The sequence below is a fragment of the Natator depressus genome, chromosome 3 (assembly GCF_965152275.1).
Source record: "Natator depressus isolate rNatDep1 chromosome 3, rNatDep2.hap1, whole genome shotgun sequence".
NCBI lineage: Eukaryota > Metazoa > Chordata > Testudines > Cheloniidae > Natator > Natator depressus.
Window position 1 is genome coordinate 168,505,328 of NC_134236.1, and position 25,819 is coordinate 168,531,146.

Genomic DNA, 25,819 nt, shown 5'->3' on the forward strand with positions numbered 1-25,819 from the left:
TCCACTCAGTCCTATTTCTTGTTCAGCCAATCGCTCAGAGAAACAAGTTTGTTTACAATTACAGGAGATAATGCTGCCTGCTTCTTGTTCACAATGTCACCTGAAAGCAAGAACAGGTGTTTGCATGGCACTGTTGTAGCTGGTGTCACAGGATATTTACATGCCAGATGCACTAAAGATTCATATGTCCCTCTGTGCTTCAACCACCATTCCAGAGGACATGCGTCCATGCTGATGACGGGTTCTGCTCGATAACAATCCAAAGCAGTGCAGACCGATGCACGTTCATTTTCATCATCTGAGTCAAAAGCCACCAGCAGAAGGTTGATTTTCTTTTTTGTTGGTTCGGGTTCTGTAGTTTCCACATCGGAGTGCTGCTCTTTTCAGACTTCTGAAAGCATGCGCCACACCTCATCCCTCTCAGATTTTGGAAGGCACTTCAGATTCTTAAACCTTGGGTCAAGTGCGGTTGCTATCTTTAGAAATCTCACGTTGGTACCTTCTTTGCAATTCGTCAAATCTGCAACTACAGAGAATTCTTTCCTGGGTATCTGGCTGGTGAGTCTTGCCAATGTGCTCAGGGTTTAGCTGATCGCCATATTTGGGGTCAGGAAGAAATTTTCCTCCAGGGCAGATTGGAAGAGGCCCTGGGGGTTTTTTGCCTTCCTCTGTAGCATGGGGCACGGGTCACTTGCTGGAGGATTCTCTGCACCTTGAAGTCTTTAAACCATGATTTGAGAACGTCAATAGCTCAGACATAGGTGAGAGGTTTATCGCAGGAGTGGGTGGGTGAGATTCTGTGGCTTGTGTTGTGCAGGAGATCGGACTAAATGATCATGATGGTCCCTTCTGACCTTAATATCTATGAATCTATGAAAGTGTTCTTAAAATGAAAATGTGCTGAGTCATCATCTGAGACTACTATAACATGAAATATATGGCAGAATGTGGGTAAAATAGAGCAGGAGACATACAGTTCTCCCCCAAGAAGTTCAGTCACAAATTTAGTTAACGCATTGTTTTTTTAACGAGCGTCATCAGCATGGAAGCATGTCCTCTGGAATGGTGGCTGAAGCATGAAGGAGCATACACATATTTAGCATATCTGACACGTAAATACCTTGCAATGCCACCTAAAAAGTCCCATGCGAATGCCTGTTCTTACTTTTTGGTGACATTGTAAATAAGAAGTGGACAACATTATCTCCCATAAATGTAAACAAACTTGTTTGTCTTAGCGATTGGCTGAACGAGAAGTAGAACTGAGTGGACTTGTAGGCTCTAAAATTTTGCACTGTTTTGTTTTTGAGTGCAGTTATGAAACAAAAAAAAAAATCTACATTTGTAAGTTGCACTTTCACAATAAAGAGATTGCACTACAGTACTTGTATGAGGTGAACTGAAAAATACTGTTTCTTTTATAATTTTTACAGTTCAAATATTTGTAATCAGAAATAATAATATGAAGGGAGCACTGTACACTTTTTGTATTCTGTGTTGTAATTGAAATCAATATAGTTGAAAATAGTAGAAAAACATCCCAAAATATTTAATACATTTTAATTGGTATTCTATTGTTTAACAGTGCAGTTAAAACTGCGATTAATTGTGATTAATTTTTTAAATCCAATTAATTTTTTTAGTTAATCGCATGAGTTAACTGTGATTAATCAGCAGCCCTAATTTAAAGCAATGCTTCTCCACACACATCCTCTTTTCTCCATCTTTGGGGAATGCTTCATGTTAGCAGAAACCCTTCAAGTGCAGTTTCCAAAGTTCTGAGCCACTGCAGGGCTGCTAAGTCACCAAAAAAATAAAATAAAATAAGTTTCCTCCACAGGCAGAAGAGGAGCAAAAGTTTCAAAGCTTTTGCCCCTGCCTTCCAGCAGTGGACTCAGCTGGTCTGCTACTCTTGTAGGTTAGCAGATGGGCTGAGAACCCCAATAACGACCATATCTTGGGAGGTGATAAGCACCAGCAGCTTCCATTGACTTCTAATGGGGACTGGGGATGCTCAGCACAAATCAGGATCTGGCCCAAAGCACTGAGCAGGAACACAGGGGACACTAATGACATCAATGTGAGTTGTGGTTGCTCAGCACAGCTGAGTAAGCAGGCCAGAACTATAAGACATCTTCATCCAGACTTCCCAATAACTAGGGGCTCTGAAATTCCTGGCTAGGTTTTTCCTACCTGGCTCAGCTTTTCTCCCTCGGTTTTTAAAAGTCAAGGTGCTGCTGGGATCAGGATTCAACTCTTCATTTTCAGGCAGCGTTGAAATGATTCCCTCACAAACCCACAAGAAATGCACCTAGACACCACTATGATGGGAGCCCTATCAACGTCTGTAAGTGACTGGAACCACAAGCTTGGGTTCCAAAGTGTCTACTGCAGTTTCATCTTAAAATGCCAGTCTTGAGATGTGAGCCAAGCATTCATTCCCAAAATATATTGAACAGAGTCAAAATACTGGTTTGAATAGACTGATTTGGTTCACACCATCCAACTGGACTTACAGATCCCAGATACAGAAAAAGTAAAAAAGAAAAGATTGGTGATTTGGCAACTCAGTAGCTATCATGCAGTCAAAAATATAGTTGGACTAGTGGCAATTCACTGTTGTATGAAATTGGCCAATAGTCACTGAGAGAAAGCATTTCTTTATCATTAAAACAGTCATGTCTTCCAGGTACTTCATAATTCCTCTAGGTCAGTTAAATCCACAACAACTTTCAAGAACAGAGTGTCATCTTTGACATAAGTGTTCTTTGCATTTTCCAGCACAGTGTGTGCCACAAACCTTGGGCACCCAGAGGCAATATTCATCTCTCCATCTGGCCTTTTGAAACTGCTGCTGTTAGGGTCGGCTCTGAAGACTTCCACAATGTGATTTTTTTTCCCACTTTGGTCCAGAAGCATAAGTGTAACTTTTTGCTTGAAAGGCCATGGTAGCAACGAGTCAAACTCCCCTCTCATCACTACAAAGTATAGGGAGACATGCGTCCCTTTTCCTGAGCCATCCCCATTCAGATATGCTCTTGCACATAATCTGTACCCACAGCGGCTGGTATAAAAAGGCTGGCTGAATATAGAGACAGTGCGGCCTTCCATGGCTTCCTTTTTCTTCATCTTGTAGTCCATGATTTTCCAGATTAGTTTTCCATTGTAACATGTGCCCTCCAAAAGCTTAAACCGCTCTTCGTTTTTATTGATCTGTGCTTTGTGAAGACTGATGTGGACATCATGTTTGTTGGACTGGCCTTCCAAAGCAACTGGGGAAGAAAGAGACACGAAACATCCAGTTAGGGAAAATTGTGATTGAGACAAAGTGAATTACAGACTAGGGGACCGTAACAACTATGTGGCTAGAGCCCAGAGTTTAGAAATAACTGAGGAATCACAGGAACTACACAAGACAATTAACTTTGTGGCAGTGGCCATTTCAGTGAGTCTGCTGCCATTAACATACTTTGAGTCAAGAGAATCCTCTTAATTCCAGCACAAAAGACCCCCATTTGAAGACTACCGTCACACATGCATCTTAGAGATGTGACAGAGATGCAAAGTTTGGATTTGGATCTCAACTTCCTTCAAGTCTGGGTGTGTTTAGCTATACGAGGTTTTGGTTCAGATCTGTTGGATACACACATCCATGTTCTAGTCATTTATTCAAAAAGCATTTCTTTGTAATTAAAACAGTCATGTGTTCCAGTTACTTTTCATAATTCCTCTAGGTCAGATAAATTCACAACTTTCAAGAATGGAATGTCATCTTTGACATAGGTGTTCTTTGCATTCTCCAGCACAGTGTGTGCCACTGATTATTCTAAGAATTTATGCTAGTATTTTCAGGTTGTAGCAGGAAAATAACCTGACACTATGGGGCCTAATTCTGAGCTCACAGGTGAGAGTGAGGAGTAACACCATAGAAGTGAAAGGAGAACCAAGCCCCATGTGTCCTACAATAGCAGAGCATTACCGGCTGCCACAACAAAAGCAGCTTACATAGAACCCTGTTGTGCATAAATTTCTTGAACATGACCTAACGACAACAAAAGCAGCCCACTGGAATTTAAGGGAACAACAGGGTAACAAATAGCAGTATTAGCACAGTGGAAGTTACCAAAAAGTGTAATCTTCCTGTAATAAATTTACCCTGACTCTCTCAGGCTAAAGTTTTTAACTTCAGAATCCTATAACAACTTCACTGTAGGATTATTACACTTTTTGATAACTGCCACTGCAATTACAAACGTTGTCACCCAAAGGGCTGTGCACCAAGAACTATGACCAACTATGGTCAGCAGAAGAAGGCTGGAGAGAGGGCACAACTCAATGCAAGTTATTGCAAAGGTTTACCTGTCATCCACCATGAATATCAAGGACATTTATCACAGAAACGTCATAATCATTTTGGTTAAACTTTTTGTTGAGGCTGATGTTCATCTTGAAGAGCCACATCCGGCTAATTGTGCAAACAAGTTGGTGGGGAAGGTGATCCAAACAGATAAACAACATCACAGCCTCTAGTAACACCAGTTTTTACTCAAAAAATACAAAACAAAAAAATCCGAGCATACCTAAACGCTGATCATATGTCTCCATAAAGGAAATCTTCTGCTTTACATTTTCAATAGTCTCCAACAGTGGCCTCAGGTCAAATTTACTTTGCTGCTCGTTTGACATTTGTATTAGCTGCCGCACTTGTGTTTCCAGCCATGCAGATTTATCAATATGACTGGCAAGAGTCTTCAAGTTTAATGCAGGAGGAGGGGAATGAACACACATTAATAAAATTAATCATTTCATTTGAGATTTAAAAATGTCTTTGTACAATAGTAATATTGACTACACATTACATTCAAGAATATCCTCATTTGCCTTTGGAATCCTTCAAATATTTCCTCATGATTAATTCAGCATTCATTCACTAAGAATCAATGTCTAATTCATTACCATTCACCATTTACTACTTTCATCTCAACTGGTTTGATTACTCTAATTTACACCAGCATAACTGAAATTGGAAACTGGCCTTATGAGTCCTATTCAGCACACCTTACTCTGGTCAAACTCCCATGGAACTCCCAGGCTCCCATATTAATTATAATGGGAAGGCTGTATGTATTGTATTTTAAAAAACAATAGTGGTTTAAATCCATATATGGAGCACAGTGCACTCCAGAAATCAATCCAAATTCGTGCAGTAAGTGGCTTTGAAAGCTGGTGTTTGTTATTGTCCTGGCATTAATTACAACTATTGCTGGATAATTGTATTCCAGGCCATAAAAAAGCAATTTGTCAGTAAGATAAAGTAAATGTCTCACCTGCGTGTTTACCATCAAATTGCTGTTTTTCCCAAGCAGCTGTGCAAACTGTCTGAATTCCTTTTCACACTTTTTAACTGTGTCTGCTAGCTGTTGGATTTTAATTTCTTTAAATTCCAAACTCTTATATAGGTCAGATATCTAAACAATGGAAAATGAAGAGTGAAAACTCAAGCCTATCCAAAGCATACAGGAAACAGATTAAAACGTATGGAAGCTATATAGGTACACATGGAAGGGTTTATTGATGTGCTGCCCCAACATACCTAGATATAACAACTATTTTCCTGTTTCAAAATGTTAACCCAAAATCCCTGGATGGGGCAGAAGTGAGGATGGAATCCCTGCCTGTGTGTGTAAAAACCATAAGCGTTTATTGGCTTTGCTAAAGAACCAAATTTTTTAGTTCGAATGCTGTAGGAGACTCAGACCACCAAATGTTGACTAGCCACTAGAGGGGGACAGAGAGCCATACTGTGTTAGGAGGGATTAAAAATGCATTGCACTAAAATTATTGGCACCTAGTCAGTGTAACAGATGAGTTAGGGGGAAGCACTGGCTCCTAATACTGCAGTAATGTGCTAATTGTAGAATTCTGAATCATTTACTGTTTTTGCTCCTTTGTTTTTAAATAAACACACATATTGGTCTGAATTCATTCTGAGGTTTACATCTGCTTCTGCTGATACAAGCCCCAGGTGCTGGGTCCCAAACAGTGGAACATCTCTTGGGGGTAAAGAGCAGCTGGTTGCTGGGCATTCCAAGGTGGCTGCAACTTTCTCTCCATTGGGAGGAAAGGGGCTGCAGATAGTGGATGGTGCTGCCTGTAAACAGGGCCTGGCCTGGGAATCCCCGAGGCACCTATCCCTTGAAACTGCATCTTTGCCACCGCCCCCCCAGCCAATTTACTATGGAACCCTAGACAAAACTTAGGATGCCATGTCCACAGCCCTTCCCCCCAAAGGGAGAGTTTGGGGTGAAAAACAGCAAGGAGAGCAGTGGCAGTGAATACACAAGGGTGCAGTGCAGGGGTGGGGTTCAATCTAGCTCAGTGATTCTCAAACTGTGGGTCAGGACCCCAAAGTGGGTTGTGACCTCACTTTAATGGGATCGTCAAGGCTTGCTTTATACTTTCTGGGGCCCAGGGCTGAAGCCCTAGGGCTTCACCCCTGGGTGGCAGGGCTCAGATTACAGGCTCCCCATCTGGGGCTGAAGCCCTTGGGCTTCGGCGCCCGCACCCAGGACAGTGCAGCTTTGGCTTTGGCCCCCCTGCCCAGGACAGCAAGGTTCGGGCTCCCCCCCCGGGGGGGTCGTGTAGTGATTTTTGTTGTCAGAAGGGGGTCGCAGTGCAATGAAGTTTGAAAACCCCTGATAGCTTATTGGCTTCACTGGAAAAGGTTTTTGACTGGCTTGCAAAATGTGGGATGAAAAGTTTAATATTCTTTAAAGAGGAGGCTGGGCCAATCCCAACACATGTGCAACCTGGACTTTTCTTTTACCAGTTAAAAACTGTTGAAGAGTGTTCATTACATATGTTCATTACCTGTTCTTCCAATTTGGAATTCTTGTCTAAAATTTGTAGCATGTGTTCCCTCAAAGCAGCGTTCTCATGTTCTGCAAGCTTTCCTCTTTTAATCTGGGGGTGGGAGGGTAAAAAAAAAAATAAAGAGAGATGAACAGAGCTGTTAATAGAAAGTTCTGTTGGGGCAAGTGGTTAAATGTTTCTTTGCCTGCTTCAAAAACAGATGAACAGCTCCACCTGCTTATTTTGATATCTTAAATCACATTGAAAGGGACTCAGAGGACAGAAAAATAGTTACTTAGGCTACCACCCTTTAGTGCTTTTGGAGGAAAACCGCAATCACAGTACATATGGAGGTCTAGATTACAGTACCTTTACAGGACAGCCGTATTGTTTATAGGGACAATCTACTTCTGCCTCAGGACACACACAGAAGTGCTTATCCATCTGCAAGTATTAAAACAAATTGGTAGTGGTAAATTTATTGAATAATACATTCATTGAACCTAAACTCCTGCATAAGGGGTGCAAAAAGGCCAGAGTGATGTTAAGATACCATTTGTCACATACAATGGAGACTGATTAATCAGTGTCAACAAACGAGACAGATGGTTTACAATAATGCAATGTGCAAAAGCTCTGCAAAGCATAGCACGTTCCTATGATATGCTTTGATAAGGTCATGTATCAATTTTAGGAACAAACAAAAGCAGCATCTAGAGGAATGAAGCAAATTCATCCCAAATGTGGAACGGTGAGGCCTATGATGCAAGTTCTAGTTTTCACAAAACGATACAATTTGCCAACTTACAGTAAGTGATCAAAACAAATAATACCTCCTTTTTCAGAATGATCTGAGAACAGTTGTGGAGACAAGGCACAGGAAAATCAGGACATTCATTTTTCTCATGGTTCTGGGGGAGAAAAAAAAGATTGATTAGGAATGGCTTATACTTGTTATTCATGAATAACTCAATTTTTCTAAGATCGTACAGTGCATGCAAGAAGGAATAGGCAAGATATATATTCTGCACAGCAGCACATACTTACATCAATACACACATTGTTGGCACTCAAACACACACACACGTACGTTAAAAGAATGTTATGGTTGCAAAAATCAAGCACTCAATCGTTAGGAAATGCCAGAATTAAAAGTTGCTTGTGCAACCTTAATTCAACCCTCTAAAACGTGCATAGCATCCTAGGTCCTCTCAAAGGAAATGTTGCCAGAATTTTTTAATATGAGCAAAACAACATACTTTTCCCTAGCCTTGATCTCAGATCCAACTAAATCATTTTGGCTGAAATAGTCAAAAACCAGATTTAGACATTTGAGGCCAGATTTGTCCTTTATTTAATTCCACAGACTGAGAGGATAAATTTGGCCCATTAGCTTCAGCATGCGCACAAAAAAAATTACTAATTTGTCAGAAATAATATTTTTAAATATACAAATTTTCTTTTTAAAAAGTATTTTTAGAGGGAACAGATGTCAACTTTGTACCTACAGTTATCAATATTGTTATAAAATACATGTATTATATGTTCTTCAGATACTCAAATAAATTTTGTTTCAGAAGCATAAAACCTCATAGCAACTTTGGAACTTTTTTACAGCAATTTAAACAGTTGAACTTTTAGGAAATCTTTCGCAATCTTACCTTTAAATGAATTGAAACCACATAGTGATTACAGTACTGGCATATTTCTTCTCGGAATTTACAGTGCAGACTTAGGTGATCTTTTAAATCTTTCCGAAGAATCTGATCCTGACATTCATCATTAGTGCACTGAACACTTTCAAATAAGCATTGCTGAAGGTGATCCTGTGCCATGCAACAACAAAACACCATCATACTTTAAAAGTCACATGAGTGTAGAATGCACTGACTAGGCTAGAATTATGGTTAATTGTGCCCTTACTTAAATACCAAAGCGTCTGCTAGAGATATTAAGACACTACATAGGTTTAGTTAAAGAAAACTAAACAACACTTTCCCAGTAATGGCTCTGACAATTAAAGTCAGAGAAAGGTCTGAAGACTCAGAGAGAACCTTTGCTTTGATTTCCACTCCTTGTCCAGTTAATATCTCAAACAGGAACCAAACTGAAACAATTTATGCTGGCAAGCAGCAGCAATATTTCCTTCTCTAGGTCCTCATAGCTCATCAATCACTGTGGCAGCTACCTGCCTGAGTCTCCTTTCTCTCCATTTCTACAGAATTTTAACTTTTATTTTAACAAAATTACTGGTTTTTGCTCTCATAGGAGCAGAGAAACCTTCTGAATGTGTCCCAATGTAGTACTGTCTTACTGAGTCAGCTGAAAGACAGAGACATTGTCACAAAGAGAAAGGATGTGTGTTAACAGGAGTCCTTATTAAGCCAATTATTTAAAATATAACGGATGTGGACTTACAACTGCAACAGGTTCGGCTTAGTATTTAAGTTTCATGTTTACATATAGTAGTACACTGAATAGGTCAAATCAAGACATATGTACTTAGGCCAAACTCCAGTTACAGTAATCTCAATGCTGTAATAACCCTGAAACCTAATGACAATAGTTTAAAGGGGAAAGAGCAAATTAATTTATGACAGGTCAAAGTTTTGACTGACTAAAGTCTTCAGAATTTTGGCCAATAAATATATAAAGATACTTTAACACTAACCTGGTATCGTCCCAGAATTATTTTTGAATTGCATTGAGGAACATTTTTGCAAAATACTTGCAAGTTGAGAACTTCTCTTTTACAGCAATTGTCTTTGAACACCTGCAAAGGAAGCAATCTACAATCACAAAATTTACGAACTTGTGTCATTAAGAACACAAAAGACAGCAACCTACCACAAGAAATCTTTTAAATGAGAGGCGTCCACTCCAGCTGCTAGTGTGATTCCAAACAATGTCATGCTGAAAACATATACTGAGAATAGCGGTAAAAGGAAATCACTGACAATACCAGGAGACTAAGAACAACAGTGGGATGCTTTGAAGCATGAAATAAAAACAGGCTGACTACATGGATTATGCATTGAGCTACCTATCGTATTGCAGCTTTGGAAACCTGGGATTGAGGCTAACCTTGATATTTCATTCTAGGACCTGCATTGGGCTGAAGCTGTTGTAGAGGTGATGCTTTTAGCTTCTGGGAGGAGGGGATACAATGCATTGCTCATAAGCATCTTCCACTTGTTGGATGAGAGCTAAATTAAGCTCTCAGAGCAGACTGTCAGCCTTCTTTTGAGATCTTCAAATGAGAAGCACTATAACAAGCACAAAGTATTACTATTATATTAATGGTCCCAAATCTTTTTTGTGTGTTACTGTTGCCACCACAACTCATGCACACAGTAAACGGGGGATGAATCCACTGAATAAGATGGTGGGTGAAATACCTACAACATCCCTAACACGTGGAATGATGGGCACAACCTGATACCCAAGTTCCTTGCTGGGTAGGGGATGTGAAATCCACTGGGACTGTGTCCTGGCAGAAACACATGGGTACAGGGAGGGCTCATGCTCACACTCTGGGCCAAATAAATATATTCCTAAAAGGATGTGGCTTAAAAAATAGCCATTGTGTGACCTTTCCCCAAAAAAAGAATACCAAAAAAAAAGAAGTGTGCAGGATTAATGAGTTACATTGAAAATAGGCAAGGTGACAGATTACGTTAAAACTCAGTACTGTTAAATAACCAGAATAGGAGGCGGGATTAAAAGAATAAGAAACCTATTCTCTGCTGTAAATACATTTCAAGACCAGAGACATCTTATGAGTCCACCAAGTCTGTGGGTATAGGCCACATACCACTGGGTTTAAGGCAGGACTCCCAAAACAGAGTACTAAGATGGCTTTATTTTGAAACAATTCAGTGGAGTGTAAGGTAAAAGCTCCAGCTGTAAGGCATTAATGTCTTACTTCACTAACAAATCACCACCAAATACAGAGCGTCCTTGCCCATTGTTTCCAGAGATGAAGGTGGCAATGCCCTGGTTCATTTAAAGGCTGAGAGCTGCATTTGTCCCTACTTTATCTTAGTCTTCTGTTGGAGCCCGCCCCCCTACAGGCTGGATGTCCAAGCAACCATAACTACCAGAATTATTCCTTTTCTTACCTCATGCGCTTTTATTGTTTCTTTGTCTACAGGACAGGTGGGTACTGCATTAAATTCTCTACATTAAAAAAAAAAAAGGGGCAGAAAAATGTTAATTCACAGAATGCTTAATTCCTTCTACATAGGCTTGGCCATACTGATTCAGACCATAGGTTCATCGACTTCATTATCCTAATGGCCAATACCAGATGCTTCAGGGACAAGTGGGAAAAGCCCCATAATGCACCTTGCTAATTTTCAATACTGCATATGGGGATTAAATGTTTGAGTAGCACTTTGAAAATGTATTGTGCTAAGAATTATAAAGCCAAGTTCTACCCTCAGATTAAGTAGGAACTGCATTTAGTATGAGGAAAATTTATCCTGTTATTAATAAGTATTTTTTTAATTAACAGAATTTTATTACCCCATGACTATACATTGCTAGTAAATGATGTTGTATTTGGGAAAAACCTCACAGTGTAGGTGAAAGGATCATTATCCTTTGCCTAACTCAAGCAATGCCTTCCCTTCCATGCTTGAGACCTTTTAAATGTGCCGAACTATCTCAACAAGTTATCAGAAATACTAAAAAGAAAGGGCAAGAAACAAAATACCTAATGACATATTATCCAAGGAGTGAGAATCCAAAAGAAAGAGAACCAAATATGAAACATTAAAAAGTATATTTAAAGATACTGACATCTATATGTGTAACAAAGTTTCAGCGAAGTCTACATGGCCAACTCCAACCTTCAGTTATATAAGGACCATATATCAATGTATCCCCACTGTGCAATTAGATTTGTGTGGGTGAACGAACCCCTTTTACCTCTGATGAGCCCCCCATGAAGTCAATAGACCCTTTCACCACTGTGAGCTGACTGCAGGATTGGACTGATTCTGATCTCTCATCAGATTTATAATGGTATAACTCCATTAAAGTCAATGGAGTCACACCAGTACAAGTGAGAGCGGGATCAGTCTAACCACCAATATAAACTACTGTTTGTTTAACGCAAATAACAACAGGCACCTAGATATCATGGTGACAGACAGGAGTTCTATGCCCAATCACCCTGCTGGATGGTTTCTCACCTATCATACTCTATAGTATAAAAGCTCAAAATTTTTATCTGAAAACAATTGCATCAGATCCATAACATGATTTACTTTGTTTGAATTGCCAGAAAGACCTCATGTTCCTTACCACCACCTATCCAAACTGTACTCGGGACCTTTTTAAAAAAAAAACAAAAAACCCAAACACATACACACATGTACACACTCCTTGATCCCCAAACGACAGATTGTATCTCAAGACACATGTACCTTTAGCCAATGGGAGTAGGTGCCATTCCCGGTCTGCTTTCAAATACAGTCCACATACTGAGTAGAGTCCAAACTTGTCCCCTTCCTGGGGTTTGGTTTTATTATAACAGAGAAATTAACCAGAATAAAGTATAAAGTTCAGCTCAATCCTATTGTGTGGGTTTGACCACACCTAGGGTTGCCTACCTCGAGACTCACTCACCCCCCTAGATTCTTTCTAGTCTCCCATATAGCTGAGGTCTTGTCTACACACAAGAGTTAAATAGATTTAGTTAAATCGATACAGAATCTGAGGTAAACTGATGTACTTCCCCCTTCTGCGTACACACATCAGTTTCTAAACCGATTTAATTAGATCAATATAACTTTTACGTTTAGAGAATGCCTCAGAAAGGTAGCAAGTTGCCAGCCTCTGTGAGTCAGCAGAACTAACTTAAGCCTTCCCCCAGTCTGATCAACAGCTGCTACCAGATTGGAGTGTTTCAGGCTAACATTGCCAACCTGCTACACCAACAGAGACTACGTACTTTACACACGCATCTCATAAGATTTGTTATGAGGTTTGTTATTGAGCCCAAGCCCACTGAAGTCAATGAATTTTTCTGTTGAATTCCATTGGCTTTGGATTAAGTCCTTTAATATTGTTATGGCATTTGGTGTTGACTTTTGAAAGATGTTGACTATTGTTAATTGTTGGGGGGAATTATTTGTAGAGGGAAGAGAGAGAACTGTATTGTTCTTACCTCAGAGAAATAATACAATGCTGGCAAAATCTGTGACCACATCCTGTCTGGTGAGGATTGTGAAGGACTAAGTGGCAATAGGCACATTTGTACCGTTCTTCTAAGGTTTCAACAAAGTGGTAGTCAGTGTCAGGTTCAAAGTCTAGAGAAATGCCGCTGGTGGAATTCTGGCGTGCGAAGATGTTTGAGAGACCAGTAAGTTCTTCAGAGGCCATGGAAGCTGTACTGGAAAGCCAAGGACAAAAAGTTTCAATTTAAGTTCCTTTATGACCAGTAAAATCACCTCCACTACAGTTTGCAAGATGAACATTAATGTGTTTTTGGACTCATTCTCTTGCCGTAGACTTCAATACGGATTTCAGATTCGAATGCAGGATCAGTTACTAGACAGCAGTACAAAAAATATCATCACGGTACTCCAGAATGAGGAATGATTTATTTCAGAGCTAGCACCAACGTTTATGACTGTGAAGAGGTTCACAGTCTGAAAATTTCTCCCCAACACAAAGGAGGTTACTTTTCCCTAGTTCTCGTGCTAGATCCTGCAATCCTTACTCAAGCAAAACTGCCACAGACTTCAATTAGGCGTAACTTGGTCCTACAAGTCCCAGGCATCAAAACTTTACATACAGTAATAAAAATGCCTTGGATTTGAGCCCACACACCTTTACTAATTCATTTAAACTAGTTCAAAAAGAGTAATGTCTCACCATGCTTCACAGCAACTGGAAGAAAGAATGATGACTTTACCATAAGTACAGATTTGACAGAGATCAAAGACTTGGGACCCGATACTTCTCTTTCTGATTGATCACCGATTTACACCAGGAGGCTAGAATTCTATTTTTCAGAATCTTACTTTAGTTAGTTATTTGTATGTTATTAACTGCATTAGTCATGTTTGAAAAGAAGTAGGGAGAAAAGCAAGATTGCAAATCAGAATCGTAACTTCAATTTTTTCTCTCTCAGTCTTATCAGGGTTTGAAATAGATACACCATCAATTTCGAGCCTAAATGGTTCACCAAAATAAATAAATAAATAAAAATCATCAGACCTTAAATCTGTGTCAGGTCCCTCAGTCTAGGGCAATGGGTCTCGGACTGATAATAGCAAATCCTTACCCTTGAACCAGTGCAATTTTCATCCCTTAAGACGCAACATACATAAGAATTTATTTTTTTTCTGCTCCTGTTTACTGACCAACAGAGAAGTTTACGTAGTGATGTTAACCTAATTAAATACATTTAGTTATGGGATGTGTGTAGCAGTAGAATACACCCATCATATTAACCTACATTTAAATGACAAGTTCACTCACAACACACTCTATTGATCATTTTTCCATCTTCTTCCTTACTCATAGCATAGAGCACAACTAACTCATGGAAACATGGTTTATGGTAAGGTAATTAAAGTGTTTACTTTTCTTTTACAGCACTGTCCTTAGGGCAACACCGATATACAAGTTACCTTACTGTATATCATTGTGTAAGAAACTCAGCCAAGATCTTAGGTGCTGCCCAGGGCTGTCAAGCAATTAAAAAAATTAATCATGATTAATTGTGCTGTTAAACAATAACAGAATATCATGTATTTAAATATTTTTGGATGTTTTCTATATTTTCAAATATACTTGATTTCAATTACAACACAAAATACAAAGTGTACAGTGCTCACTTTATATTTAATTTTCATTACAAATATTTGCACTGTAAAAAACAAAAGAAATAGTATTTTTCAATTCACCTTATACAAGTACTGTAGTACAATCTCTTTGTCATGAAAGTTGAACCTAAAAATGTAGAATTATGTACAAAAAATAACTCCACTCAAAACAATGTAAAAGTGTAGAGCCTACAAGTTCATGCAGTCCTACTTCTTGTTCAGCTATTGCTCAGAAAAACAAGTTTGTTTACATTTAGGGAGATAATGCTGCCCGCTTCTTGTTTACAACGTCACCTGAAAGCGAGAACAGGCGTTCACATGGCATCGTTGTAGCTGGTTTCACAAGATATTTACGTGCCAGACGTGCTAAAAATTCCTATGTCCCTTCATACTTCAACCACCATTCCAGAGGACATGTGTCCACACCAATGATGGGTTCTGCTCAACAACGATCCAAAGCAGCGTGGACCAATGCATGTTCATTTTCATCATTTGAGTCAGATGCCACCAGCAGAAGGTTGATTTTCTTCTTTTGGTAGTTCGGGTTCTGTAGTTTCCACATCAGAATGTTGCTCTTTTAAGACTTCTGAAAGCATGCTCCAACCTGGTCCCTCTCAGATTTTGGACGGCACTTCAGATTCTTAAATCTTGGGTTGAGTGCTGTATCTATCCTTAGAAATCTCACATTGGTACCTTCTTTGTGTTTTGTCAAATCTGCAGTAAAAGTGGTCTTGAAATGAACAACTTGTGCTGGGTCATCATCTGAGACTGCTATAACATGAAATATATGGCAGAATGCAGGTAACACAAAGCAGGAGACATACAATTCTCCACCAAGGAGTTAATTCACAAATTTCATTAATGCATGATTTTTTTTTAACGAGCATCATCACTGTGGAAACACGTCCTCCGGAATGGTGGTTGAAGGATGAAGGGGCATACGAATGGTTAGCATGTCTGGCACGTAAATACCTTGCAATGCCTACTACAAAAGTGCCATGCGAACGCCTGGTCTCACTTTCAGGTGATATTGTAAATAAGAAGTGGGCAGCATTATCTCCCATAAATGTAAACAAATTTGTTTGTGATAGCGATCGGCTGAACAAGAAGTAGGACTGAGTGGACTTGTAGGCTCTAAAGTACTACATTGTTTTAAATATTTAAAATAAAAAATAATAATATAAAGTGAGCACTGTACACTTGTATTCTGTGTTGTAACTGAAATCAATATATTTGAAAATGTAGAAAAACATCCAGAAATATGTAATAAATTTCAATTGAACTTTATTGTTTAACAGTGCGATTAAAATTATGATTAATTTTTTAATCATGATTAATTTTTTTTAGTTAATCACGTGAGTTAACTGTGATTAATCAACAGCCCTACTTCTATCATATCTTGTTGGCAGGATTCCTTTTTATGGCTGTACTGTGGCACATTATTTCTCTTCCACAGTTATCCCCTACCCCTTAACCACTTTCTGTTCAGATACATTTTGTGTATTTTTGCTGTTCTTTGAGTTTTCATGAAATTCTTAGTGGCACAAGCAGCTCTTAAAGGGCTGAATCCAGATCCTATGAAGCCATTGGGAGTCTTTTCATTCACTTCAGTGGGGGTAGGACTGGGCCCAAAACGTAAACTCTGATAATCTGACTACTGCAATAAGTGATATACCACTACTATGTGTTTAATTCTGCAACATAATTCTGACCCGAGAAGCCCCTCTAGTGTGGATATACTATTACAGAAAACGGAGACAAAACCATACCACTTTCCAGCTCAGGTTCAGTAGGTAAAATTAACCAAAAGTTTAAAATAGAATGTTAAAGGCAATTAAGAGTGTGAGATTAAAAAAACAATGATTTCATGATAAACATTTTCATTCTCTTCACAGGTCAGTGTCCTACTTCTGATATTTACATTACATTTAAAGTGCCAAATTCATCTCAGCCCCTTTGCCTTCATTTAGATGGAACGTCAGACTTACACAAGTGTCTCCAATCAGGCATAACCTAATGGCTGCAACCCACAGGGGATATAAGCCCTAACAACACTACACAAGCATAAAGCTTTAGCAGGGGTTCTCAAACTGTACTGCACCGTGACCCCCATCTGACAACAAAAATTACTACACGACCGCAGGATGGGGAACTGAAGCCTGAGCCCGCACGAGCCCTGCTGCCCTGGGCGGAGGGAAGTGGGAGGGGGGTGAGGGGCAAAGCCAAAGGGCTTCAGCCCCATGCATGGGGCATGTAACCTGAGCCCTCGGGCTTCAGCTTTGGCCCTGGGTGGTGGGGCTTTGGGCCCAGCAAGTCTAAGCCAGCCCTGGCGACCCTATTAAAATGGGGTCCCGACCCATTTTGGGGTCCCAACCCACAGTTTGAGAACCACTGGTATACAGTAAAATATATATAGTACATATGGAACTGCTTGTGTACAAAATCATCCTTGCAGATTGCTCTGTTTAGTCACCCCAATGAACAGTCTTCTGTTTCAACCTAGGGACAATTTTCCATTTCTCTCCATTTATTTTACAATTGCTGATCCTTTTCCCTCTGAAAATGGACTTCCTACTTCTCTGGCACTGAAACCTTGACCAGGAACAATTTTGCTTTTCTGCCATTAATCAGAGACATAAAAATGCAGAACAGAAGAATTGCCAGACCCGTGGTTTGATTGTACAGGATACTGGACTAGACAACAGTACCAGCTGCTTCAGAGGAAAGTGCAAGAATCACCACAAGGGCCAAGCATGGAATAAATTTCTAGCAGGGCAGTTTTATTACTACCCTCTTCAGTTAGTGGCTAGAGTGCCCTGAAACTTTTCTCCTATGATTTTTTTAACCCCTCTCATTATCTATGTATGTGTCCAATGCTTTTTTGAATCCTACTATGCTCCTGGACTAAGCAATCTTTAATGGTGATTAATTCCACAGTTAACTGTATGTTGTGTTCAAAAAGCACCACCACCTCTTTGTAGGAGTTTAAATTTTTTTTTGGCCTTTACATTGACTGTACTCTTATATTTATCTTCTCTTGTAATATTTTTGCCCAGCTTATCTATGCCGTTCAGTATTTTATATACCTCTTTAAGGTCTCCTCTGAACCGGTGTTTCTCAACCACTGGGCAATGAAAGGAAAGCAAGGGGCTGAAAATTTTATCACATTTCCTATACGCCAGGAAAATAACATTTCAAAAACAAATTTGGGGTGGCCACAACCTTCTATATTTGTGGGGTCAAATATAGTAACTGACATTTTTTCTTACTTTTATAGCAAATGTGATTATTATTAATTATTATTATTATTATTTTTAACTTAAAATAAGCGGTGGCCAACCTGGAAAAGTTGAGAAACACTGCTCTAAACTAATCTTTTCAATTTTTCCTCATATGGAAGTCTCTACACATTTGAAACCCCCTGAAGTAAGAGATATTTAAAGCCAACACAGGAAATTATCCAACATGCAGGCATTACAGTCCACTCATCTCATGAAATTAAATAAGAAAAATGTTAACCAAACTAAAAATAGTCAACAAAAAAAACACAACAAGAAGTCTCTAAGCAAAAATAGCCAGAGGTCTCCAGCATGGTATAGTTTAATATCAAATAAATCTTAGCACAGAACAGTGAATAGAAGAATAGCTTCCAGACAATAAAGTTATTGGTAAATACACTCAAGAGAGAAAGGTCAAGGCTTGAAACAGAAAGCCCACAGAATGAATATAATCAGTGTCATGAAAACACCCTGGAGTTACAGCCACAGCTATTCCTAAACCTCCCTATGTAACACTGAATCATAAGAATGGAAGGGACCTCGAGAGGTCATCTAGTCCAGTCCCCTGCACTCATAGCAGGACTAAGTATTTTCTAGACCATCCCTGACAGGTGTTTGTCCAACCTGCTCTTAAAAATCTCCAATGATGGAGATTCCATAACCTCCCTAGGCAATTTATTCCAGTGCTTAACCACCCTGACAAGAAGTTTTTCCTAATGTCCACCTTGCTGCAATTTAAACCCATTGCTTCTTGTCTTATCCTCAAAGGTTAAGAAGATTATTTTCCCCCCCTTCTTCTTGTAACAACCTTTTATGTACTTGAAAACTGTTATCAAGTCTCCTCTCAGTCTTCTCTTCTCCAGACTAAACAAACCCAATTTTTTTTTCAATCTTCACTCATAAGTCATATTTTCTAGACCTTTGATCATTTTTGTTGCTTCTCTCTGGACTTACTCTGATTTGTCCACATCTTTCCTGAAATGTGGTTCTCAAAGCTGGACACAATACTCCAGTTAAGGCCTAATCAGCATGGAGTACAGCAGAAGAATTAGTTCTCATGTCTTGCTGACAACACTCCTGCTAATACATCACAGAATGATGTTCGCTTTTTTTGCAACAGTGTTACACTGTTGACTCATATTTAGCTTGTGATCCACTATGACCCCCAGATCCCTTTCTGCAGTACTCCTTCCTAGGCAGTCATTTCCCATTTTGTATGTGTGCAACTGCTTGTTCCTTCCTAAGTGGAGTCCTTTGCATTTGTCCTTCTTGAATTTCAGCCTATTTTTTTTTCCACACCATTTCTCCAGTTTGTCCAGATCATATTGAATTTTAATCCTATTCGCCGAAGTACTCGAAACCCCTCCCAGCTTGGTATCATCCACAAACTTTATAAGTGTACTGTCTATGCCATTATTTAAATGATTGATGAAGATATTTAATAGAACCGGACCCAGAACTGATCCCTGTGGGACCCCACTCATTATGCCCTTCCAGCTTGACTGTGAACCACTGATAACTACTCTCTGGGAATGGTTTTCTAACCAGTTATGCACACACCTTTATAGTAGCTCTGTCAAGATTGTATTTCCCAAGTTTGTTTATGAGAAGGTCATGCGAGACAGTATCAAAAGCTTTACTAAAGTCAAGATATACCATATCTACTGCTTCCTCCCTATCCACAAGGCTTGTTACCCTGTAAATGAAAGCTATTAGGTTGGTCTGACATGATTTGTTCTTGACAAATCCATGCTTTCTGTTACTTATCACCTTATTTTCTTCCCGATGTTTGCAAATTGATTGCTTACTTATTTGCTTCATTATCTTTCTGGATACTGAAGTTAAGCTGTCAGTGGAGATGAGGATGAGACTGTAGTACAAGGTTATTACAATGCCTAGCACCTACATCACGGACGGGCAAACTTTTTGGCCCAAGGGCCACATCTGGGTATGGAAATTGTATGACGGGGCATGAATGCTCACAAAATTGGGGGTTGGGATGCGGGAGTGGGCGAGGGCTCCGGCTGGGGGTGCGGCCTCTGTGGTGGGTCTAGAAATGAGGAGTTCAGTGTGCAGGAGGGGGCTCCGGGCTGGGGCAGGGGGTCGGGGTGGGGTGAGGGCTCTGGCTGGGGGTGCAGGCTCTGGGGTGGGGCTGGGGATGAAGGTTTGGGGTGCAAGAGGATGCTCTGGGCTGGGACCCAGGGGTTAGGAGGGCACGAGGGGGATCAGGGATGGGGCAGGGGAGGGGGTCAGGGGTGCAGGCTTCAGGCGGCACTTACCTCAAGCAGCTCCCAGAAGCAGCGGCATGTCCCTCCTCCAGCTCCTATGCGGAGGCGCAGCTAGGCAGCTCTGCATGCTGTTCCATCCATAGACGCCGCCCCTGCAGCTCCCATTGGCAGTGGATCCTGTCCAATGGGAGCTGTGGGGGTGGTGCTTGGGGCGGGGGCAGCATGCCAAGCCCCTTGGCTGCCCCTATATGTAGGAGTCGGAGTGGGGTCGTGCCGCTGCTTCTGGGAGCTGCGCGGCACCCCAGTTTGTGCGGAGCGGGGCAAGCCCCGGACCCTGCTTCCTGGTGGGCGCTCTAGGGCTGGATTAAAATGTCTGAAGGGCCAGATGTGGCCCCCGGGCTGTAGTTTGCCCACCCCTGACCTACATAGTGCTTTTCATATTCAACGTGCTCTACGCACACTAATGAAGTCAATTTAATAACACCCATGAGTCAGAGGTGTTAATAGCCTCAATTTACAGATGGAAAAATCAAGGCAGAGAGATTAAGGTCCAAATTATCAAGAGCATCCACTAATTTGTGGGACCTAAGTTGCAACACCTAGGATCCAATTTTTAGAAATGCCACGTACTCACAATTTGACTGAAGTCAGTGGGAGTTTGGGGCAAAAACCAGGCCCCGGGTGTCTCAAAATGAATATTTTAAAAACATTTAAAGCACTGAAAATTAATGGGCACTTTTGAAAATTTTGGCCCAAGCAATTTGCCTAATGGTCACAGGAGTCAATGTCAGAACTGAGATTAGGATTGTGGAGTTCCCAGTTCCCAATCCCATGTTCAGATCCCACACCTCTTTTCTAAACACATCCAGAACCCAAATTTCACCATCTTCAACCCCTCAACCCCCACACCTGAAACAAAGTTCCTTCACCTAGACCGACATAGAGACAATGTCAAACAAGAAGATAAATTCTTCCCATATGGGCTACCAATAGCTGTGTCGTATCCAGTAATGTCAATACATAAACACACAAATCAGTGATAAAAGAATATCACAAGCCTGATTTTACCAACAAAAACCTTAAAGAATACATTTAACTAGAAATGCAATTGTGATCCAAAGTCAAATCCAAAAACTCATTCATAAATCTCTTTGCTAATTAATTCAACAGCACTAGTCTCTATCTCCTTCTGAAAAGCATTCTTTTATTTCACCAATAGCTTTCAACTACTTTGCTGGAATTAACATATTCCCTTCCTCAGGCATCTTTAAGATGCACACATAAGATCTGAAGAGCGTTACTTTTAGCAAGGTAAAATACTAAAACTATATTCACCCCTCTCACACACCTCTTTTCTTCATGAAGGCTTCTGCTCCATTTCAGCAATGCTTACATGTTCAGAGAAAATTTAAAAAGTCCAAGTGTGCAGGGAGGAGTACTTTCAATATGCAAGTCTGCCATCAGAAATCTCAGCTAAGACGTTTCTTGATCCAATGCAGTCAAAGCACATATAGGATCATATAAAGGCCAAGTTTCCCATCTGCCTCCCTTCTAGGGGATAGAAAGGGGAGCTAGCTCAGCACATAGTGATGGGGACAAGGAGTTGTGGAGCACATGACTGCAATTCCTTGTCCAATACGTTTGTATTTTCTGGTCCAGGCTTCTATTACAAACTAATCTTTCAACAGAGAAGTAAACCATCAATGGAGTCAGCACCTGTAGCCTTCCAGGTCTTGCACTGCTCAAAAAGATCATGGGTTCACACTGCTGAATTGAGCCGTTAGAGCCAAATTCACTACTGGTATAAGTCACTGAGCTGCACCTGTTTGCATCAGTGTTGAATTTGGCCCAGCATGACTAGTTCAGCAGTGTAGCTATGCATTACTACAGTGTAAACAAGCCTGTTGCTACAAAACATCCAAGATGATATGATCTGAACCATTACAAATAAACATGATGACTATATGAATGTGTATGTCTTGTGCAACTCACGCTAGACACAGGAAACTAGGATGCAGATACTGTAATACCACTTCCGGCTTCAACTATTTGATGACTCTGTTCCTTCAACTCATACCAAAGCAAAACAGGCAAAGGAAAAAGTAATCTTTGCAGTATAAAGAGCTCTATGGGTTAACTGAATCAACTTTCTGCTTAAACTGATGTCTGACCAACACAGGAGGTACTGTATGCTTTAACTTTTGTATGTCAAACAGCTAAGTATGCAAAGTGAACATACTGTACTATTATAATGCGTGCACACACACATCAGAATATTGTTTTAAAAACATTAGATGGGGTGGATAATATGAGACACATGTGTCAGAAGGGAAACAGACACAAAACAGATCTGTAAATAGACTTTCACTGTGTCACTACAAAAATGTAAAATAAATTAAACCTCTATTTCCACAGTAACCCTAAATACAAAAAAAGGATTTTATTTAGAGGAATTTCTACATGCTGTATTAAATAATTAATTTTGACCTTACATTGCAAAACTGGTTTAAATAGTCACTAAGCCCATATCCCCACATGAGAACTATTCACACAGCTTCAGAACAACTAGATCTTGGTAGCAACACAATAAAGAGGTGCTCACTGTCACCCCTGCTTTTTGCTTTAGCAACCTACACCCATGCCACCATAATAAAGGGCAACCTCATCAAAGGCAGGATAAACACAATGCATACAAAATATCTTTCTGTATGCAGATGCTGTTTTACAATAGGTTTCTCACTCTCATAAATCCTTAAGCCACACTATTTTGAAAAAAAATCTACTATGGGAAGTTTTCAGTACAAAAAAAATAAACTGTCCTAAATCAGGTCAATTCCCCCTTAATTAGCACCAGATCAAATGAGGCTATGCACCTTCCATTTATATGGGCCACGTATAATCTAAATTATTTGTTCATAAATATACGCAGAACACATAGTAGGACCTGAGTGGAACATGGTATGAGTCAATCAGGATGATACTACTCCCTAGAATGTTGCCCTCATGCCAACAAATTATTGAAACAGGTCAACCATTCATCTCAATCTTCAAACTTGCCAATGTGTGACACCAGCAACTACAGGTGCTGACTTCCTTGCCCCCGGCTCTGCCCCAGGTTCACCCTCACTCCACCCCTTCCTCCAAGCCCCCACCCCGCCTCTTCCTGTCCTGCTCCGCCCCCAGTCCTGCCCCTTTCCCCAAGGCCCCACCATGCCTCTTCCCACCCCCTCCCAACTTCTCCCCTCTCCCAGCACCTCCTGCATGCTGCAGAACAGCTGTTCCATGGCATGCAGGAGGCGGTGGGAGGGAAGAGGAGGAGTTGATCAGCGGGGCAGTGGGCGGGAGGTGCTGGAGGAGCGGAGGGGAGGGGAGCTTGGCTGATGGAGTCGGCGCCTATGCCAGCAACCAAAATGTGTGACAAATGGCCAAAGTGTGGAATTCCTATATTGTGTGCACTATCAATGACATGTTTTTAACTATAAAACCAGTTTTCAATGATGTTCTCTCACTAAGTGAATTAAATACATTTTAAAAAGAAAACTGGAAAAAAAAACAAATTCAATCACATGCAACCATTAAGTCCACCTATATGGGTCATCAACTGGATTTGAATCCTAGATCTTCAGATTCCCAGCTCAGACTCTACCACTTGAGCTACAAAAGTAACTATAAACCTGTCTGGGAACCAGCCACTAGAGTGGGACTTGGAACACACCTTGCCAGTATTGCACGACTATTTACTAGACAGCAGTAGAATATTAGAGACCAGGAATCCTGGTTTCAAGTCTTAGCTCCAAGATAGGAGAATGATGTAATAATTAGAGATAAGATAACCAAAGCACATTATTCAGTACATTCACTTTGAAAGACAGTGTGGCTCAGTGTATACGAGTTGAGCTTCCCATTCTAGAGACCTGGGTTCTATGCTCAACTCTCTTACCTATAAAATGGGAGGCTAAATCTTGATTGCCTTTTAGGGTTGGGGTATAAGACATTGTTCAGCAGTAAGGGCCGTGAAGTACATGGAAGTATAAACAACAGTGATAAGGGATAAAATTTAAACTCATCGTTCCTGGCTCTCAACTTAGTATGCCCGTGACTCCAGAGTATTTGGCAGAGCAAATGGAATCTCTCTGTCCCTCCCTCAGAAAACTGTCTTCCTTTGTGGTGCACTAGGACAGGAAGTCTGATCCAGCCAAAATGTGAAATGTCTTGCAAAATTTGGTATACTTTAGAGGTCTAAGATCAACTCACTGCAGTGGAGGTGTGGGGAGAGAAACATGAAGGAAAAGAAGGGAATACCATTCATTAAATTATCCATTCAAACTGCCTGATGGACAAAGTGGTCCAACTGACTCTATTATTGGGCTATACAGTTACAGCATCCAGCAATGTGATTTACTGGTAATATGGAGCCCTGACATGCATTAATTGTATTGACGGGGACAAGAGAGTGCTCGAATTATATCACAACGTATGGAAATGTAAAATGGGTTAAAGAACTACTGCATATAATTAAATACAGATTAAAGATATGGCAGATTATACGGAATCACCTGAAAATAACAGCTGGCCTACCACATATTAGGAGTATATACTTTAAGCACTGGCAATGCAATCCACATCCACGGATCCCCACAACCCTGTGGAGTGCTTCCCGTAGGGGAGGAAAGGATTCTGGATGTATGCTGGGTAGCGTCTCAATCCTGAGGATCCATGAGGAAGAAGACCCCTCATTGTATTGGAGGGCTGGCTCCCATTCCACCTACCTGCACAGTCCTCATGAGCTGTTCTGCCACTGGCCTAAGCCCTTAGTGGCCACACAACAGTAGCCACAGTTGGTATGCAGGAGCTAATACTTCTAACAGCAATAATTCCTGATTGGATACTGGCTTGAAGATCCACAGGGGATGCTGCTGCAGAAAGCACAAAAACAAATTCAATTAGCTTTGTAAATAACTGATTTTTATGCAACCTGAATTCAAATGTCACCTTGTTATAAGTTCACAGTAAAACCTTGCTAATTATCAGTTTGCTAATCCTCAAACCCAAATTCTCATTAACACCCTGCAATTTCACTCTACTTCTTTGTGAAGATTTAACAGTCAAGTATTGTAGTGAGATCCCATAAGACTAAAAGACTTCTTTATTTTTTTTACAAAGTACACTATGGTGTGTACATATATATAATAATTAAAACTATACATGTAAAAAAACCAAAAAAGGACTTTTTGTGCTACAGAAGTTTTGAGTTTGTGTTTTTTCTGCTGACTTGCTTATTTGTAATGTTGGCTGATTTACTATGGATCTCCCAATCATTAATGTTTATTAGCGAGTTTCTACTGTACAAAGATTTCTCTATAGTATATCTACATTGGTATATTTGGCAATAACGTGGACAGCATTAGTCTTAAATATAGTGTTTTTTAACTGTGGAAAAATAATTTTGTCCTTAACATCTAGTAATAGTTGTAAGTATAAAAAGGTAGCACTCAAGAGCTATAAGCCAAGTAAAATTGGTACTACACTTAGTACACAGTAATCCAGTCATTCATTAAAACACTTTAATTTTCCTACAATAGTATCTCAAGTGTGTAGAGTATCACATTAACTTTATCAA

At 40.2% G+C, this 25,819-nt stretch overlaps 1 protein-coding gene across 4 annotated transcripts in view; it reads right to left on the reverse strand.

Annotated features, from left to right (window-relative positions):
* Positions 1 to 1,291: 1,291 nt before the first annotated feature.
* Positions 1,292 to 25,819, reverse strand: part of TRAF5 (TNF receptor associated factor 5) — a 36,864-nt gene continuing 12,336 nt past the window's right edge. Inside the window, exons 3-13 of one of the 4 annotated variants that reach the window (XM_074947130.1) lie at positions 24,969 to 25,112; positions 13,028 to 13,252; positions 10,974 to 11,031; positions 9,524 to 9,625; positions 8,514 to 8,678; positions 7,686 to 7,763; positions 7,222 to 7,296; positions 6,871 to 6,963; positions 5,328 to 5,468; positions 4,581 to 4,749; positions 1,292 to 3,272 (exon numbers count right to left, since the gene is read on the reverse strand). In XM_074947130.1, the coding sequence (XP_074803231.1) occupies positions 2,695 to 3,272; positions 4,581 to 4,749; positions 5,328 to 5,468; positions 6,871 to 6,963; positions 7,222 to 7,296; positions 7,686 to 7,763; positions 8,514 to 8,678; positions 9,524 to 9,625; positions 10,974 to 11,031; positions 13,028 to 13,242 (1,674 nt within the window). In that variant the 5' untranslated portion in view covers positions 13,243 to 13,252; positions 24,969 to 25,112 and the 3' untranslated portion in view covers positions 1,292 to 2,694. Of the gene's footprint in view, positions 3,273 to 4,580; positions 4,750 to 5,327; positions 5,469 to 6,870; positions 6,964 to 7,221; positions 7,297 to 7,685; positions 7,764 to 8,513; positions 8,679 to 9,523; positions 9,626 to 10,973; positions 11,032 to 13,027; positions 13,253 to 24,968; positions 25,116 to 25,819 lie in introns of those variants that run through there. The other 3 variants (XM_074947129.1, XM_074947131.1, XM_074947132.1) reach the window with 3 other exon arrangements.